Raw genomic sequence first — 19770 nt, 5'->3', positions numbered from 1 at the left:
GCTTCAGTGGGTTCGGTTTTTTCACAAAGTTGGGCATCAGCCTTCACTACCTAATCCCAACACATTTTCGTCCCCTGGTGGAGAACCCCTGGCCCATCAGCCGGCACCTCCCAACTGCTTGCCACCCACCTGCTTTTGTCTGTGGATCTGCCTGTCCTGGGTGTTTCATTACTTGGAGCTACTGTTGAGGGATCTTTATGCTCTGCTTGTGTGTTTATCTGTTTCTTCACAATTAGCAATGATTCTTTATTTTCACAAACTGTCCGTGGTTGTGTAATGTGCATACAGAATGTGCAAGCCCTCGGGGACTCTGGATGAATTTGCACGAACCGAGCTCCCCTGTGAGGCCAGCACCCAGAAGGGACCCCACTTGGAGGCCCCGCAGTTCCTGTCAGCAGTGGTGCGGTTGTCATCCTGTGACCTCGCATTCCCCTGACCTCTGAACCCTGAGACTGGCTCTGAGTCTGGCTTCTGTTCAGCCTGTGTTTGTGGCCTCAGAGTGCCATGTGGCAACACGCCGTTCTCGGGGGGAAGCGCTGTCTCGCTGTGCGCACACCGGGCGCCCGTGTGTCTGTGGGGCACCTGTTATCTGTTGGAGCCGCCGAGTGACGAGGGCAGCTGTGGTGTTTAGCTTGGGAGGTGCTGCCGGGGGCTCCTGGTGCTCGCCTGGCTCCACCCTCACCAGGGTCACAAGACTGTCTGCTTGCTCCAGTGCACACAGTCCAGGACACGGCCACCTGCCACGTGTGGTTGTTTGTATTTAAATTCCAGCAGTCTGGTTCTCAGCCCCACTCAGGTGCTCACCGGCCTCGTCTGTCGGAGGGTCAGCACACAGGCACGCCGCTGGGAGCCATGCGGCTCGGCGGCCCCGCGCCCCCAGGAAGCCTTCCTCTCTCGTTCGGCCCCCGTGTGCCCCGCACCCAGGCCTTGCTGTGGCTGTCGCCCCGTCTTCCTGATGACTTGTGAGCCTGAGGATCCCCCGTCTCCTTGGGGATGGGGTTTTTATTGCCTTTTGGCCTTTTTCGCTTAGTTTTCCTTTCATTTTCTTATTGATTTGTATGAGTTCTTTAGATATTCTCTGTATGAGCTCTTTGTTGCATGTATGTATTAAAAATATTTTCTGATCACTTTTCACTCTCTTCATAGTATCCTTTGATGAATAGAAATCTTTTAAGAATCCCATTGATCAGATTTTTCCTTTTGTGGTTAATATATTTTGTGTCCTGTCTAGGAAATCTGCCTGTAAGATCTGACATTTTATCTTTCATGTGAAAGTGAAAGTTGCTCGTGTCCGACTCTTTGCTACCCCGTGGAGTGCTCCAGGTCAGATTACTGCAGTGGGCAGCCTTTCCCTTCTCCAGGGGATCTTCCCAACCCTGGGATCAAACCGAGGCCTCCCGCATTGCAGGCGGATTCTTTACCAGCTGAGCCACAAGGGAAGCCTAAGAATACTGCGGTGGGCAGCCTATCCTTTCTCCAGCCAGTCTTCCCCACCCAGGAATCAAACCCAGGCCTCCCGCATTGCAGGCGGATTCTTTACCAGCTGAGCCACAAGGGAAGCCCAAGAATACTGCGGTGGGCAGCCTATCCTTTCTCCAGCCAATCTTCCCCACCCAGGAATCAAACCGGGGTCTCCTGCATTGCAGGCGGATTCTTTACCAGCTGAGCTACGAGGGAAGCCTTTATCTTTCATACTCACCTAGAACTGAGTCTTTTGTCTGAAGTGGATGGGGTTGGGATATATTTCTTCTATGTGTTATCCATTTGCTCCACCGTATTAAAAACATGTTTAGTGATTTTTTTCAGATAAAATAAATAGCAGATAACTAAAAATAATAGCAATCCATATATAACAAAATCTGCATGTGAAGTATCCAGTTACACGAATATATCTAGTTAACATCCACATAGGGACAGACTTACCTTTCCTCTGGTCTGTACAGATAATGCTCTCTTAGAGGACGTGATTCTGGCAAAAATCTGAGATATACTCAGTCATCCCTTGGCTCCCATAGGAGATTGGTTAAAGAACCTGCAGTGGGTACCAGACCCACGTCCCTCATATGAAAGGGTGCAGTACAGTCAGATGGGCCCTCAGATGGGCCCTCAGGTTCCACATCCACAGATTTAACCAACTGCAGATCGAGTGCCATAAACTGGCAAGCTATACTCAACATTTTATTTTTATTTTGTTATTTTTATTTATTTATTTGCTGCCCTGGGTCTTAGTTGTAGCATGTGGGATCTAGCTCCCTGACCAGGGATCAAACCTGTGCCCCCTGCACTGGGAGCTCAGAGTCTTAGCCACTGGACCACCAGGGAAGTCCCTGTGCTCAACACTTTAAAGCTTTATAGATTGTCTGAGTATAACAGCAGGTCAGTGTAGAAACGTATGACTCTTCGTATATGCGTGTGTTTATCACGGGGAGCGTGGTTGGGTTTTATTTTTCAAATAGATACTGGTATCATAATGCTTTGACATTAATAATAATTACTAATGTAATAGTACAGCATATTGGTATATATATAATATAATAAAATGTTCTGAGTGCATATTTCTTAGGATGGACAAAAGTAGTTATTAACTGCTATGTTTATTTTAAATGTTTCAAAACCTCATTAATATAAGAAAATCTCTATACAGACTTAAATTTTCTTATGAAACATAATGTTTAAAAAATTAGTGGACATTGGTCTCTGTAGGGGGCTTCCCTGGTGGCTCAGATGGTGAAGAATCTGCCTGCAATGCCGGAGACTCGAATCCGGTCCCTGGGTCAGGAGGGTTCCCCGGAGAAGGGAATGGCTGGTTCCTGTTAATAGTCCATTTTTCACTTTTTCATACGAGTACAAACTGCATTCATTTGCCCCATGAAGGGCGGTATTGAGGCAAAGTGAAAGTGAAGTTGCTCAGTCGTGTCCGACTCTTTGCGACCCCGTGGACTGTAGCCTACCAGGCTTCTCCGTCCATGGGATTCTCCAGGCAAGAATACTGGAGTGGGTTACCATTTCCTTCTCCAGGGGATCTTCCCTACCCAGGGATCGAACCTGGGTCTCCTGCATTGGATGCAGACGCTTTAACCTCTGAGCCACCAAGTTGCTCTCAAGCTGTAGGCAGAGCCACAGGCACTCCTTCCCGCCTCCCAGGCTCCGCCGGCCCAGTGGGAGCGGCGCCGCGCTCCTCCAGCTCTGCCTGGGGCTGGGCTTGGCCGTCCTCTGCGTGGCGGGTGCCTGTGGCCGCAGCTTTCTGCGAGCGCCTGAGGCTGCTCTGTGTCTAGTGCCACCTGCGGGCCCGTACGCTCAGCCAGCACTGCCCTGAGCGGGTGCTCAGGGCCTGGTGTGCACAGGGCACCAGTGTGGCGCCCTGAGTCTCCCCTCCGTTTGCAGGGGCCACAGCAGGTGCCACCTCAGACCTGAGGATGGTGTGTGCCCGAGCCCAGGTCCCGCCACCCACAGAAGAGTGCCCCGGTGGCGCTGTGGCCAGCAAGGTAGGCAGCTCCCCGCCCCGCCCCTGCGCTGGAGCTCCCTGCTGGCCCGTCTTGGGTCAGGTCCCGGGCTGGCCGGCTACCCGCACCCTTCTGATCACGCCGCCTGTGTTCTTCTCCAGTCCAAGAAGAGTGTGGTTGTTGCAGAGACCCCATCGGCTGTTCCCCCCAACTCGGACGGTACCTTGGATGAGTCTGTTGCCAGCACGAAGACAGACTCCATCCTCAGAGCCGCCACACAGGACCTGCTCACCCTGATGAAGCTGGATGTGCGTGACCCCGCTGCCTCCTCTGGCTGGGGTGGGATGGGGGGGCGTCTGCCTGTCCTGGAGACCCTGTCCTCAGAAGTCCCGCTTCTTCAGGCAGCTGTTTCAGGGTAGGGGTGGCAATGGCTACCCCTTCCCCCGGGCAGGGCTCAGGACGGTGTCCCGATGGTCCTGATGCTGGTGTTCCACAGACCCCCTCCCAGGGCAGTCTGGGGTCCTTGCCCTCTGGGTGCCCACAGGGAACAGGATGCTAACAAAGGGTTAAAAACGTGCGTTCATCACTTACATGTTTTTTATTTGTCTTTTCCCTTCACATAAAGAGTTGTGCATGCCTTCTAAACAGAAATGTATGAAGCCACCTTGTCCCAGACTAGACTGTTAGTGCTCCCAGCCACGACCCCGCTTCCTTCCGGGAGACGGCTGCCCAGCGCCCACATGTGCGCTGGGTAGGAGGGACGCGTCCTGTGTGTCTTCTGAGTCTGCGCCCACACCGCTGCCTGAGCCAGAGGCTCCGTCCATGCCAGTGCTGAGCTCAGTCACACGTGGGTCTGTGTCCTCTCCAAGCTGGTGGATGAGGGCTCTGTGCCAGCAGTCGGAATTTGGGGGCTTTTCCATTTTAGATAAAAGTGGGGGTGTGGGCTTGGGTTTCAGCATTAACGCGATCTCCTTGGTTGCTGCTGGGACTGCGTCTCTCACAGCTCACTGTCTCTGCCTCTGGTGGGGGAGCGTGTGGAGCCTGCCGCCCGTCTCTCTGTCTTTCACTGCTAGGCCTCTGGGGTTTCTTCCCCATCTCTGAGCGAGAGTCCTGTGCTGCGTAGGCCTTGCACGTGGCCGTCGCCTCTGGGACTTGCCTCTCCTGCCTTCCGATGGCCTTTGCGGAAGTCGGTAGCTTCAGTGCAGTCAGCATCGCTGTTTTCTCTTATGGTTGGTGCTCTTTGTGTCTAAGAAACGTTTCCTTACTTTGGGTTCATAAATATCTTTATATATTGTCGTCAAAAAGCTCTGCTGCTGCGCCTTTCTCAGGTTTTAAAGCAGATGGGATTAATTTTTGTGCGGGATGCAGGGAAGGACTGGATTGATGTGTTTTTGCTCACGACTACCTGGCTGGCTCAGAATCATGCTGTCTCCAGTGTCTCTGTTGGGATCTGGCCTGACTCCTCTGCGGTTTCTCTCTCACTTCTGGCGCCACGCAGGGCAATGTAGCTCTGCAGCTGGACTGTCCTCCTTGAGCCCCAGAAAACGGGGATAGATGGGGCCTCCCACACCCCTCAGCTCATGGGGCCTCCCTTCCTGGCCTCCCTGGGCGGGAACTGGGAACTTTCATGAAGGTTTTGCCATCGGCACCCGTGCACGGCACAGCCCCCTGGCTGGGGCAGCTTTCAGGCCAGCGTTGGGGCACACGGGCGCCTCTGCCAGACTGGTCCAGATGCTGACACGCGCCAGTTCTCGGGCGCGGGGAGCCACCTTGCGTGCAGAGGGAGGCCGCGGCTGGCTCGAGACTCCTTTCTCCTGTGGGACTCAGCCTCCTGAGGGACAGCTCATGGCTCCTGGGCTGAGTCCTGGTGGCAAGTCAGCGGCAGTGCTCTGCCTCCGGCCTGAGCGTCTGCGGAGGAGGGCGTGCTCGTCTTCCCTCCTTTGAGGAGAGCTGTCTCCTTGGTGCTGTCAGGATAGGCTCTCTCGGATCACGCAGTGTCGCTGACAGAACTGAGCACAGGTTTCTTGTTACTCGTCTTGCACGAGACTCTGTGGGCTTCTTTGGTCTGTCCCTCTCAATCATTGTAGGCAAATTATCAGCATTATCTCTCCAAGTATTGCCTCTGTCCATTTCCTCTCTTCGCCCTCAGAGACTCGAACGAATGCACGTTCTCATTTACCCATTATGAATCTTACCCTTTCTTCTGCTGCTGCTGCTGCTAAGTCGCTTCAGTCGTGTCCGACTCTGTGCGGTCCCGTAGACGGCAGCCCACCAGGCTCCCCCATCCCTGGGATTCTCCAGACAAGAATATTGGAGTGGGTTCCATTTCCTTCTCCAATGCGTGAAAGTGAAGTCTCTCAGTCGTGTCTGACTCCTAGCGACCCCATGGACTGCAGCCCACCAGGCTCCTCTGTCCATGGGATTTTCCAGGCTAGAGTACTGGAGTGGGGTGCCATTGCCTTTTCTGCTTGCTTCTGCATTTTCGTTATAAAAGTCTTTGAAAGAAACGGAAATGTTGATGTTTTTATCTAAGTTCTAACAGAAGCAGGTCTGCTGTTAAGCCTGGGACTGAGTTCTTGAGGCTGGCTCTCCCGTTAGCATGCTGGCAGGCCTGCTTCTTGGCTCTGCTGTCTCGAGCCCAGCTGTCACGCGCCTCGCCGGCGTGCATGCCTGTTGCTGTGGAGTCCCTCCCTTGGAGTCGCTTTGCGTCCTCTGTCCCCTCTGGCCCTGGCTTGTGGTGTCTCACCTCTGACTGGACCTGGTCTTCCTTGGCAGCTGTGTGCTATAAGATAAAGATAGATAAAAGTCACTCAGTCGTGTCCGACTCTTTACAACCCGTGGACTGTAGCCCACCAAGCTCTTCCGTCCATGGGATTCTCCAGGCAAGAATCCTGGAGTGGGTTGCCATTTCCTTCTCCAGGGGATCTTCCTGACCCAGGGATCGAACCCAGGTCTCCCACATTGCAGGCAGACGCTTTAACCTCTGCACCACCAGGGAAACCCACTGTGTGCTATATGTAGTGTTTATTTGTGGGAATTATAGGAGACCAAAGGTGGCTTTATTTCCTTCAGAAAGGCGTTCTCTTTCCTTTTGCCAGAAGTCTGGGCCAACCAGATGCCCCAAAGCTGGACTTTAGAATTCCTCAGTTATGCTTAAAAGTTTATTTATTTTATCTAATCCATCAATAAAATTTTCATATTATTTTAGTTGATATTTTCTCAGTCTCATTTTAATAATTTTAAACTTATTTGTATTATTTTATTTTTCATATTCAATAATTGGTACATCCAGGATTTATTTTCTGTGTTCTTATTCATTATAGAAAGCTTTAGACATGTAAACAGGTAGTGGGAACAGCCTTAAGCACCCCCAGGTACCTGTCACCCAACCAATGATCCTCTGCTCACAGCTGGTCTCTTTACTGTGTTGTTCCTAACCCTCCTCCAGTTCTCTTCTGCCTGGAAAAGCTCAGACACTGTATCGTTCGGTCACGCGAGTGTGTGTTCCTCGATTCTTTGTCTCGTCACAGCAAAGACTTGGAGTGACGGACATCAAAGCCCCCTCGGCGAGTCACAGCTCTCAGGTCTTGGATAGACCGTGTCACAGCTCTCAGGTCTCCAATGGACCGTGTCACAGCTCTTAGACAAATCAGTGTTACAGCTCAGTGTTACAGCTCTATTTTATTTAGAAGATAGCAGGAGAATCCATCTTTGAGGCGTGAGGGCACGTCGATCTAAAGAGACGAGGAGAAGAGCGCCCCAGTGCGCGGGAGAGAGAGAGAGAGAGAGCTGGCTCTGGCTCCTCTATTTATACGCTTATACGCTTTATCTCTCCCTGGGCCTGTCCTGTGTAAGTTGGGCCAGCCCGGAGTGGTGTTTGTGCTTTACCTGAGGTCCTCACTCCAGTCCTCAGGCCTTCTTCTGTTCTGTTTTTGCAGGCTTGCCCTTCCTTGTGCGTAGCCACCGCCAATTCGGGCTCCTTTTCCCTGCCCCGCCTGCCTGACAGCCCCCATCATCCCTCCCTAAAGGCTAAGGACCCTGTTTCAAAACAGAGCCATGACATCATCCTCACAACCCAAGTACTGAGAGGCCTCAAAACAGAACCCACTTAACCAGTGTTCATGTTTCCTCAGGTGTCGTCATGAAATGTTTTTTTCCGCTATTAAAATTTTTTTAAAGCAGATTTTATTTTTTAAGAGAAGAGCAGCTTTAGGTTTACAACAAAATGAAGCAGGTGCAGAGGTTTCCCGTGTCCCTGCCGCCCCGGAGAGCGGGCACCACCTCCTCCGTGATCACGGCTCGGGAACCTGCCTGGAGACGGCGGCGCCGAGCCCGCAGTTCCCCGTGGGGCTCACTGCGGCCGTGCCTTCTGTGGGCTTGGACACCGTGGCGGCTTCACGCGGAGCGGTTTCGCTGCCCCAAGGTCCCCGTGCTCTCCTGCTCATCCTCCTCCCCAGCCTCCAGCGACTCCTGCCCTTTTTCTGGTGCCATGGTCCAGCCTTTTCCAGAATGCTGCAGAGCTGGAATCCTGCCAGGCACAGAGCACGTAGCGTAGGGCGCCTTTCCAGATGGGATTCTCCTCCTTAGGAGCTTGCCTCCGAGTTTCTGCCGTGTCTTTTCATACCTCGATGGTTCGTGTCTTTTTTCGTGCTTAATATTCCATTGTCTGGAGGGGTCAGAGGTCATTTGTCCATTCATCAACTGGAGAACATCTTGCTTCCTTCTAACTTTAGCTGATTACGAGTAAAGCTGCGATATGTGCCTGTGTGGACCTAAAGGTTTAAGCTCGTCCGGGTAAACACTCGGGATGTGGTGGCAGGGCCGTGTGGTGAGAGTGTACTGAATGCTTAGTTTTGTGAGGAGCTGCCGCACCGCCTTCCACACTGGCTGTGCCGAGCTCACGCTCCTGCCAGCAGTGAGTGAGTGGCCCCGCTGGTCCTTCCCCCCCAGCTTTCGCCGTTGTCAGCGCTGCAGATCTTGGCCGACTCTCATAACCGGGTGGTGAGACCCCACCGTCTCAGTTCACATCTCTCTGATGACATGTGATGGGGAGAACCTTTCCACGTGCTCATTTGCCATCTGAGCGTCTTTGGTGAGAGGCCTGTTACGGTCTTCGGCCCCTTTTTAAAATATATTGTTTCCTTATTGTTGAGTTTTACGTATTTATATTTTTACATAGAAGTCCTTTATCAGATGTGTCTTTTGCAAATGTTTTCTCCCGGTCAGTGGTTTGTCTTTCCATTCTCTTGACTGTGTCTTCACCAAGCAGAAGCTTTTAGTTTTAACGAAGTCCGTCTCATGAAGTCTTTCTTTCCTGGGTCACGGCTTTGGGGTCACGCGTGTGTTGCCCACGACACATCGCCGGGCAGTCAGAGTTTCTCCCGTGGTCACCTTTCTAGGATTTTTATGTTACATTTTATATTTAGGTCTATGATCCATTTTTCACTTTTCACTTTCACTTTCATGATCCATTTTGAGTTAATTTTTTAAAGAGTAAAACTCTGGTCTGTGTCTGGATTAATTTTCTGCATGTGGCTGTCCAGTTGTTCCAGTGCCATCTGTTAACAAGGCTTTCTTCCCTCCATTTAACTGTTGCCTTCGTTCCTGTAGCAGAGATCACTCAGCTGCACATTTTGGGGGTCTGTTTGGGGGTCTGTGTTTGTTCCATTGACCTCTTTGTCAGTATGTCTCCAGTGCCCCCCGGTCTTCGTGCCTGGAGCTCCGTAGTGAGCCTTGCCGTGGGATAGTGTTCGTCCTCCAGCCTTGCTCCCCTGGTGCTCTGTCGGCTCCTCTGCCTGGGTCTTCTGCCTCTCCATGCAAGCCTTGCAGTCAGTTTGCCAATATCCACAGTATAACTTTTCCAGTGAGTTGGCTCTTTGCATCAAGTGGTCTGAGTATTGCAGCTTCAGCTTCAGCATCAGTCCTTCCAGTGAATATTCACAGCTGATTTCCTTTAGGATTGACTGGTTTGATCTTGCTGTCCATGGGCAGGAGGAAAAGAGGGTGACAGAGGATGAGATGGTTGGATGGCATCACTGACTCAGTGGACATGAGTTTGAGCAAAGTCTGGGAGACAGAGAAGAACAGGGAAGCCTGGCGTGGTGCAATCCATGGGGTCCCAGAGTCGGACATGACTTAGCAACTGAACAGCAACAATAGAATAACTTTCAGTGATTTTGATTGAGATGGCACTGACCTACAGAGCAAGCTGGAAGAGCTGACGTCATGACAATATTGAGTCTTCTTTTCCATAAACATAAAATATTTTTCCAATAATTTAGTTATTCTTTGAGTTCTTTCATTGAAGTTTTATAGTTTTCTTCATAGAGATCTTGTACATATTTTGTTAGATTTATACTTAACTATTTCATTTTGAGGCATGCTAATATAAATGTTATTGTGTTTTTAATCTCAAATTCCACTTATCCATTGCTAGTATATACAGAAACAATTGACCTTTGTGTGTTAACTTTGCATCCTGTAACCTTGCTAAAATTGCTTATTAACCTCATGCACAAAATTCTTAGTTATAAGAATTTTTCCTTGTTGTTGATTCTTTTTTAAATTTTTTCCTGTAGACAATCACGTTATCCATGAGCAAAAACAGTTTTATGTCTTCCTAACCAGTCCTTATGCCTTTTATTTCCTTTTCTTGTGTTACAAGAAATGTTGTATACTGTTGACAAGGAATGATGAGAGAGGGCATCCTTGCCTGACACCTGGTTTTAGTGGGAAGGCTTTGATTTTCCCACCAATGAGCATGATGTTAGCTGTAATTTTTTTGGCAGATATTCTTTATCGAGTTGAGGAAATTCTCCCCCATTATATTCACTGAGAGTTCTTATCATGAATGAGTACTGCGTGTGTGCTTGCTCAGTCACTCAGCCGTGTCTGACTGTGTGCGACCCATGGACTGTAACCCACCAGGCCCCTCCGTCCATGGGATTCTGCAGGCAGGCATGCTGGAGTGGGCTGCCGCGCCCTCCTCCAGGGGGTCTCCCCACCCAGGGGCTGAGCCCGCGGCCCCTGTGGCTCCCGCACCGGCAGGGGCGCTCTTCACCGCCGGCGCCACCGCTCGTCAGATGCTTTCCCTGCACTGACTAAAAGGATCTTGCGATTTTCCTTCTTTAGCCTGCTGACGTGATGGAGTCTTGATTTTTGGATGTTGGACCAGCCTTGCGCACCTGGGATAATCCTGCTTGGTTGTCGTGCATAACCCTTTCTGCATGTTGTTAGGTTCACTGTGCCGAACACTCCGCTGAGAATCTTTGAATCTGTGCTCATGAGAGATTGGTCTGTGGTTTTCTCTTCTTGTGATGTCTTTGTCTGGCTTTTGTGTGAGGAAATGCTGGCCTCATAGAATGAGTTAGGTAGTGTTCCTCCTGCTGCCGTTTTCTGGAAGAGTTTGCAGGGAACTGGTATAACTTCTTCCTTGAATGTTTGGTAAAAGCTGCCAGAGAACCCTTCTGGGCCTAGTGCTTTCTGGTTTTGAAGGTTATTAATTATTGACCTAATTTCCTAATAAATAAGGCCTACTCAGGTTGTCTCTCTTCTTGTGTGAATTTTGGCAGATTGTGTCGTTCAGAGGATTGGCTGATCTGATCCAGGCGGGCCGCGTTGTGGGTGCAGAGCTGCTCTGGTGCCCTTTACAGTCCTTTAATCTCCACGACATCTGCAGTGATGTCCCTCTTTTGTGCATGAGGTTAATAACTTGCTACCAATCTCTTTTTTTCCTGGTTAGCTGAGATAGAGGTGGTCGCTTTTTTTGGTTGCACCACTTGGCATGTGGGGTCTTCATTCCCCAGCCAGGGATCTAACTCACACCACCCACATTGCAGGTGCAGAGGCTTAGTCACCAGAAGTTTGAGGCTTCAAACTCCCAGGGAAGTTTGAGGCTTATCAATTTTATTGATCTTTTCAAAGAACTAGCTTTCAGTTTTGTTGATTTTTCTCTATTGATTTCCTGTTTGCAGTTTCGTTGATTTCTGCTCTCATTTTTACCATTTCCTTTTTCCTACTTACTTTGGATTTAATTTGCTTTTCTTTCTTTAGTTCCCTAGCTGGAAGCTTAGATTACTGACATCCGCTCTTTCTTCTTTTCTGGTTTGTGGTCAGAGCTGTAAATTTCCCTCTAAGTATTGCTTTCGCTGCATTGCACACACTAAGTTGTTTTTTCATTTTCATTTAGTTCAATATATTTTAAATTTCTCTTGAGAGTTACTCTGTGACCCATGCGTTACTTAGAGCTGTGGTGTTTAATCGCCAAGTAATTGGGGATTCCCCAGCTCTCTTTCTGTAGCTGATTTCTGGCTTCCTTCTGTTGTAGCCCAGGAGCAGGTACCGTATGACTTCTGCCCTTTTAAGTTTGTGAAGAGGCGGCTTGTGGCCCAGAACGTAGTTTACGCTGGTGGGTGTTCCGTGTGAGCTTGAGAAGACGGTATAGTGGGCCGTTTCCACGTGAACTAGGCTGACGATCCACGGTGTTGTCAAGCTCAGCTGCATTCTTGCAGATTTCCTGTCTGCTGGGTCTGTTCCTGGTAGAAGGCTGTGGAAGTCTCCCGCTGCGTAGTGGATTCATCTGCTTTCCTTATAGTTGGATCAGGTTTTGTCTCGTGTGTTGATGGTCTGTTGTTAAGCATTCATGCATTATGTATTGGATTGTTACACAATGGAGACAGTGACAGACAAAATCACTGCAGATGGTGACTGCTGCCATGGAATTAAAAGATGCTTGCTCCTTGGAAGAAAAGCTTTGACCAACCTAGACAGCATATTAAAAAGCAGAGACATCACTTTGTCAACAGAGGTCCATGTAGTCAAAGCTGTGGTTTTTCCAATGGTTGTGCCTGGATGTGAGAGCTGGACCATAAAGAAAGCTGAGTGCTGAAGGATTGACGCTTCTGAGCTGTGGGGCTGGAGAAGGCTTGACAGTCCCTGGACTGCAAGGAGATCCAGCCAGTCCATCCTAGAGGAGATCAGTCCTGAATATTCATTGGAAGGACTGATGCTGAAGCTGAAGCTCCAATACTGGGGCAACCTGATGTGAAGAGCTGACTCATTAGAAAAGGCCCTGGTGCTGGGAAGGATTGAAGACAGGAGGAGAAGGGGATGACAGAGGATGGGATGGTTGGATGGCGTCACTGACTCAATGGACATGAGTTTGAGCAAAATCTGGGAGAGAGTGAAAGACAGGGAAGCCTGGCGTGCTGCAGTCCGTGGGGTCAGAAAGAATTGGACACGACTGAGTGACTGCACAGCAGCATTGGATTGTTCTGTCTTCTTGGAGAATCGACTCCTTTATCGCCGTGTCAATCTAATACCTGCTTTATCCCCGTAAGAGTCCTTTTCTGAAGCCTGAATGCTCCCGTCTGCGGTTTCTGAAGCTCCTCCTGCTTTCTTTTGATGAGCGTGAGTGTGACGACCTTTCCCTGCCCACCCACTGTTTCTGGTCTGAATTTACTTGGGTACTTGGGCGTCAGGTCTCAGTTGTGGCGCTTGTGTCTTTGGTTGTGGCGCATGGACTATTAGTTGCGGCCCATGGGATCTAGCTCCCTTACCAGGGGATAGAACTGACCCCCTGCATTGGGAGCAGAGTCTTAGCCACTTGTCCACCAAATAAGTGTCCCCTATCCATTTCAGCTCAGTTCAGTCACTCAGTCGTGTCCGACTCTTTGTGACCCCGTGGACTGCAGCACGACAGGCCTCCCTGTCCATCACCAACACCTGGAGTTCACTCAAACTCAGGTCCATTGAGTCAGTGATGCCATCCAACCATCTCATCTTCTGTCAACCCCTTCTCCTCCTGCCTTCAATCTTTCCCAGCATCAGGGCCTTTTCCAAAGAGTCAGCTCTTTGCATCAGGTGGCCAAAGTGTTGGAGTTTCAGCTTCAACATCAGTCCTTCCAATGAACACTCAGGACAGATTTCCATTAGGATGGACTGGTTGGATCTCCTTGCAGTCCAAGGGACTCTCAAGAGTCTTCTCCAACACCACAGTTCAAAGACATCAGTTCTTTGGCACTCACCTTTCTTTATAGTCCAACTCTCACATCCATACATGACCACTGGAAAAACCATAGCTTTGACTAGACACATCTTTGTTGCCAAAGTAATGTCTCTGCTTTTTAATATGCTGTCTACGTTGGTCATAGGTTTTCTTCCAAGGAGCAAGTGTCTTTTAATTTCATGGCAGCAGTCACCATCTGCAGTGATTTTGGAGCCCAGAAAAATAAAGTCTGCTACTGTTTCCCCATCTATTTCCCATGAAGTGATGGGACCAGATGCTATCATCTTCGTTTTCTGAATGTTGAGTTTTAAGCCAATTTTTTCACTCTCCTCTTTCACTTTCATCAAGAGGCTTTTTAGTTCCTCTTCACTTTCTGCCATAAGGGTGGTATCATCTGCATATCTGAGGTTATTGATATTTCTCCCGGCAATCTTGATTCCAGCTTGTGTTTCTTCCAGCCCAGCGTTTCTCATGATGTACTCTGCATATAAGTTAAATAAGCAGGGTGACAATACACAGCCTTGACGGACTCCTTTTCCTATTTGGAACCAGTCTGTTGTTCCATGTCCAATTCTAACTGTTGCTTCCTGACCTGCATACAGGTTTCTCAAGAGGCAGGTCAGGTGGTCTGGTATTCCCATCTCTTTAAGAATGTTCCACAGTTTGTTGTGATCCACACAAAGTCTTTGGCATAGTCAATAAAGCAGAAATATATGTTTTTCTGGAACGCTCTTGCATTTTCAATGATCCAGCGGATGCTGGCAATTTGATCTCTGGCTCCTCTGCCTTTTCTAAAACCAGCTTGAACATCTGGAAGTTCACAGTTCACGTTTCACGGTTCACGTATTGCTGAAGCCTGGCTTGGAGAATTTTGAGCATTACTTTAGTAGCATGTGAGATGAGTGCAATTGTGCAGTAGTTTGAGAAATCTTTGGCATTGCCTTTCTTTGGAATTGGAATGAAAACTGACCTTTTCCAGTCCTGTGGCCACTGCTGAGTTCCCCAAATTTGCTGGCATATTGAGTGCAGCACTTTCACGGCATCATTTTTTAGGGTTTGAAACATTTAGTTTTTCTTAAAGGTTTTTAGGGGATGTGGACCATTTTTTAAAGTCTTTATTGAATCTGTTACAATATTTCTTGCTTTATGTTTTGCTTTTTTGACTGTGAGGCATGTGGGGTCTTAGCTAAGAACATGCGATAGAGTCGCACGTAAGAACATGTCAGGGCCAGCTGCTAAAGGCACAACGTGCGCAATGGGAATGCCAGAAGGGAAAGCGACGCTCACTGTCTCTGTGTCCACAGTGTCCACCCAGCCGCAGGTCATGTAGTAGTGTATGTATTTATTGAGAAAAATCCATGTGCAAGTGGACCTGTGCTTCAAAGCCGTGCTGTTCAAGGGTCAGCTGTGCAATGAGCTAGTGAGCATTAGTGTTTCCCTGAGTTGCGTGAGCCACTCTGGCAAATCACAGTTGTGGGAACTCCTGGTTTGTTGCCAGCTTGGCGGAAGCGTGGGCAGCCTGAGGACCCTCTCTCTGCTCGCGGTTGGTGTCTGAAGAGGGGGCAGTCTTGTGGGACTGAGCGCTCGCCCTGTGGGTCTGGTGACAAATGCAGGTGGTTAGTGTCCGAGTTGAGCCGGGACACTTGGTGTCTGAGGAGCTGGAGGAGGATTTGGTGGCAGAGGTATCCAGTGTGCAGCCAGAAAGAGAGTTTCCCTTTTAAACACGGCACTGCTTTGTGGATGGTGTGAGTGTCTATAAGAAGACAGTCCCGCTGTCCCTCGCAGCCCTGTGTGTGTCACTGGGGGCGTTCACTCCACGCTTGTATGAGCCACGCCGCCTAAAGCACTGCTGCTAATGTCGCTTTAAACGAGCTTCCCTGTGAGATGAAGAACGACTCAGGTTTCATTTTGCCTTGACTTTTCCTCTCCCAGAGCTCTCCCTTCTGTAGTATGTAGATCTGAGTTTCTGACCTCCATCATTTAACTTCTCTCTAAGGAGCTTCTTCCAACATATCTGGGTCTACAGGTGACACATTCCCTCAATTTTTGTTTCCCGAGAACGTCTGCTTTTCCTCCCTTTTGAAGAACAGTTTCACAGGGCATAGACTTCTACGTTGATGGGCTTTTCTCTCAACACTCTACGGTTCTCTTCCTGCCTGCATGCTTTCGGACAAGTCTGAAGTAAGTCTTGTCTTTGTTCCTCTGCAAATCAAGTGCTACCTCTGGCTTTCTCCGGGGTTGTCTTCATCTTCGGTTTTCTGTAGTTTGCACCTGGGATGCCCAGTGTCATCTTTTGACGTTCATCCTGGTCGGTGTCCTCTGAGCTTCCTGGATCTGTGGTTCGGCCTGACGCTAACTTCATTCATTATTGCTCCAGATGTTTCTTCTGCCCCTGTCTCCCTTCTGGCGTTCCCGTTACGCACGTTGCACCTTTCACGGTTGCTCCCTGGCCCTTGCGTGTTCTGTTCTGTTTTTATCAGTCGTTTCCCTGCTCCTCTTCTGTTTGGAGCTTGCTGTCGATATATCTTCGAGCTCAGACTCTTCCCTCAGCTGTGTCAAGGCTGCTGATAAGCTCATCAGAAGCACCCTTGGTTTCTGGTACAGTGGTTTTGGCTTCTAGCATTGCCTTCCGTTCTTCCTTACAGTTTTCATCTGTCTGTTTACAGTGCCCATCTGTTTTTACATGCTGTCTCCTTTTCCATTAGAGCCTTAGCAGATTCAGTTCAGTTCAGTTCAGTCGCTCAGTCGTGTCTGACTCTTTGCGACCCCATGAATCGCAGCACCCCAGGCCTCCCTGTCCATCACCAACTCCCAGAGTTCACCCAAACTCATGTCCATCGAGTCAGTGCTGCCATCCAGCCATCTCATCCTCTGTCGTCCCCTTCTCCTCCTGCCCCCAACCCCTCCCAGCATCAGAGTCTTTTCCAGTGAGTCAGTTCTTCACATGAGGTGGCCAAAGTATTGGAGTTTCAGCTTTAGCATCAGTCCTTCCAGTGAACACCCAGGACTGATCTCCTTTAGGATGGACTGGTTGGACCTCCTTGCAGTCCAAGGGGCTCTCAAGAGTCTTAGCATGTTACCATAGTTATTTTAAATTCCAGTCGGATAATTCCAACATCCTCGCCCCGTCTGACCCTGGTGCTTGTCCTGTCTCTTCACACTATTTTCTCTCCTGTTAGCATACCATATGATTGTCCCTTGAGGGCAGGCGTGTTGTGCCAGGCCTTCGGTGACGAGGTGCTGAGGCGCGCGGGCCTGGATGAGGTCTCGGTCTTCGTGTGTCTGTGCTTCTGGACTGTGACCGTCCCTGGTGCGTCTGGGCTTCCCCCCGAGCTCTCAGGGAGACGGGATGGTGGGAGTAGGCTGGCGCCTGCGTTCTCCCCCGACCGGCGGTGAGGCTCAGATGGGCGCCAGTACGCAGGGCTCGGGTCGCCGAGCTCCCCCTGAGGGCAGGCTGGTTCCTTTCCCCTCCCCTATGGAGGCCCAAGGCAGTTTTTCTCGGCTGTTTTCTGGGGAACCTGGTCGCCTGGAGGAGAGCCTCACAAGGCTGAGGGCCTGTGACCTGTCCCTGGAGTTTCCATCTCTCAGACTTGTTCCTTGAGCCTCCACACTTGGGGCCCATGGAGGTTTCCCTCCGTGGGGTTCGTTACTGCACCCCCACCTCTCCACAGGGAGAGGCGAGCACGTCTCTCGTGGGTCTGAGAGCCCTTGACAGGAGAAGGCGGTGGCAGCCCACTCCAGTCCTCTTGCCTGGAAAATCCCATGGACGGAGGAGCCTGGTAGGCTGCAGCCCATGGAGTCGCTGGGAGTCGGACACGACTGAGCGACTTCACTTTCACTTTTCGCTTTCATGCATTGGAGAAGGAAATGGCGCCCCACTCCAGTGTTCTTGCCTGGAGAATCCCGGGGACGGGGGCGCCTGGTGGGCTGCCCTCTCTGGGGTCGCACAGAGTCGGACACGACGGAAGCGACTTAGCAGCAGCAGCAGAGGCAGTTGTTAGGACGAGTGGAGTCTTCCCAGCTCCCTCCTTGCTAGACCGGAAGCAGCGTGTCTCCGCGTCGTCTCCAGCCTCCTGTTCCTGGCTGCGGGTCAGGGTCTGCGTGAGTCCACGTGCTGCTGGCGGCGCTTTCTCTTCAGTCTCTCTGGAAAAACAAAAAAACACAACCAACTTTTATTATGACACCGCACAGGACGGGGCAGAGGAAAGCAGGGCGGGCCCCGCCTCCCGCAGAGCTCACGCAGCCCGTCTGCCCCCACGGCGCCCTTCCCCTGCGCAGCCACGCCCAGCGTCCCGTCCCATTTAGCAAGGCTTCAGTATTTCCTCCCGAAAAGACACAGGCTGCTTTTAAACACAGTGCAGTATCCTGTCCCCGCCCCCAGATGCAACAACAAGTCTTCAGTCTTCCTGTCCAGGTTGCTCCTGAAGATGCTGAGTGGTGGGGGCTGGTGGGCTCTCAGGCCTCTTCCCCTGTCGTCCTTTGATCCAGATCCTTTGTCGAACTCGTGTCTGACAGCTGGGCTGGCCCCCGCCCCCCATGGTGGGGGAACCAGGGCGCAGGTCTCTCTCGGTCAGGAGGCACGTGGCATCCATCTTTCTCTGTGGGTGTCGGCTGGCAGCCCCAAAGCCCGGGCTTAGACTCCTGCCACCTTGGCTTTGCAGGGCTGGAACTAGTGATGTAGGTACCGTACCTGTCCTCTCCCCAGGCGGAGCTAGTGGTAAAGAACCCGCCTGCCAATTCAGGAGGCATAAGAGATGCAGCTTCAGTTCCCAGTCGGGAAGGTCCCCTGGAGGAGGGCATGGCACCCCACTCCAGTATTCTTGCCTGGAGAATCCCATGGACAGAGGAGCCTGGCGGGCTATGGTCCATAGGGTTGCAAAGAGTCGGACACAACTGAGGGGACTTCGCAGGCACGCACGCCTCTTCAGAGGTGACCAGTGAGTTTTCTTGATGTTTCTGTTCCATTGTTGCTGTGAACTGTAAACACAGCTGGTGTTTCCACGCCCTTGGCACTCACTTTGCGGGTTTTTCTCCTCACGAGACCCTGGGTGTGCTCCTGGGTGTGCTGTGAAGAGCCCCTAGTGCAGCTATCAGGGAAAGGGCGCCCGACCAGGACGCTTGCCCGCCGGGCCTGTGCCCTGCAGCCAGCCAGCCGCCCCCTCGCGCGGCTTGGCAACGTGGCGCGCGTGTCTGCGTTCTGCTCTCGCACTGATATCCGGCTGTCCTGCACCAACTGTTCCAGCTGGTCGCCACCCTCTAGGCCTGTCTCCACGGGTGGTCCTCTGAGGGCTGGCGATACCCTGAGGCTGTGCGCCTGCCTGGGGGGCCGTGTGCAGCCTCCTCATAAGCTTGTCTCTCTGCACTCCCTGTCCTGACCCTGTGTTTCCGTTTCTAGGACCCTTCGCTGTTAGATGGCCGGGTGGCGCTTCTCCATGTCCCAGGGGGCACGGTGGTGTTGAAGCAGGGAGACCAGGTGAGGGAAGGCGAAGTCTGCAAGAGCCGCCCACCCAGGACCCAGACCACCCAGACCCAGCACTGGCGCTGGCGCTGGGCGGACTCAGAGCAGGCAGCCTCTGTGTGCCTTCCGCTGTCGCTGAGCGTGGACAGGCTCTTGCCCTCAGGCCTGTGCAGCCGTCTGCAGGCCTATTGAGGGTCAGTGAGCCCGCCCTCTTCCTGGGGTGTCTTTGTCCAGCCCAGCATGGGCGTGTCCACCTGCACCCCCGCGTCGCTGTTACCAGTCTCACTCAGGAGGTCAGGTACAGGAGGGAGGACTGTGTGTGCCCAGTCCTCAAACCTAATCTGGATGGAAAATAATTTTGTTTCTCATAAATGAAGGTGGGGCTCCCAGGTGAGGCTAGTGGCAAAGAATCCGCCTGCCAGTGCAGCAGATGCAAGAGACCTGGTTTCAGTCCCCGGGTCGGGAAGCTCCCCTGGAGCAGGACGTGGCAACCATTCCAGTATTCGTGCCTGGAAAACCCTATGGACAGAGGAGCTTGGCGGGCTGCAGTCCATGGGGCTGCGAAGCGTCAGACACGACTGAGCGAGCACAGATGCGTGTAGTTTCTGATCCCTAGAGCCCTGCTCTGCCGGGTGGCAGAGGCCGTCTCTCCGGCCTCCTGTGGTGAGGCCCACCCTCCCCAGCCCTGTGCCGGCTGGGAGCAGCAGCCGTTCGTCTGCTGGTCACGCAGCAGTGGTGAGGAAGGCCTTCCTTGCTGTGCGAGCCGCTGGCCTGGGTCCCCTTCCTAAGTGGGCTTTCCCTGGAGCACGGCCCCCCAGGCCAGCACGGAGGAGGTAGACCACCAGCAGCCCTGGAGGGCTGGG

At 51.5% G+C, this 19770-nt stretch overlaps 1 protein-coding gene across 4 annotated transcripts in view; it reads left to right on the top strand.

Moving 5' to 3' along the window:
• Positions 1 to 19770, top strand: part of PNPLA7 (patatin like phospholipase domain containing 7) — a 79604-nt gene that overhangs the window by 28276 nt on the left and 31558 nt on the right. For all 4 annotated transcript variants that reach the window (XM_040225655.1, XM_040225656.1, XM_040225653.1 and 1 more), the window contains 3 exons: positions 3397 to 3485; positions 3605 to 3751; positions 18845 to 18922. In XM_040225655.1, coding sequence (XP_040081589.1) covers positions 3397 to 3485; positions 3605 to 3751; positions 18845 to 18922 — 314 coding nt within the window. The remainder of the gene's footprint in view (positions 1 to 3396; positions 3486 to 3604; positions 3752 to 18844; positions 18923 to 19770) is intronic.

Source organism: Oryx dammah, unplaced genomic scaffold (assembly GCF_014754425.2).
Source record: "Oryx dammah isolate SB20612 unplaced genomic scaffold, SCBI_Odam_1.1 HiC_scaffold_25, whole genome shotgun sequence".
Lineage (NCBI taxonomy): Eukaryota > Metazoa > Chordata > Mammalia > Artiodactyla > Bovidae > Oryx > Oryx dammah.
Note: the sequence above shows the minus strand (reverse complement) of the source record. Positions and strands in the feature narration are given on the sequence as shown.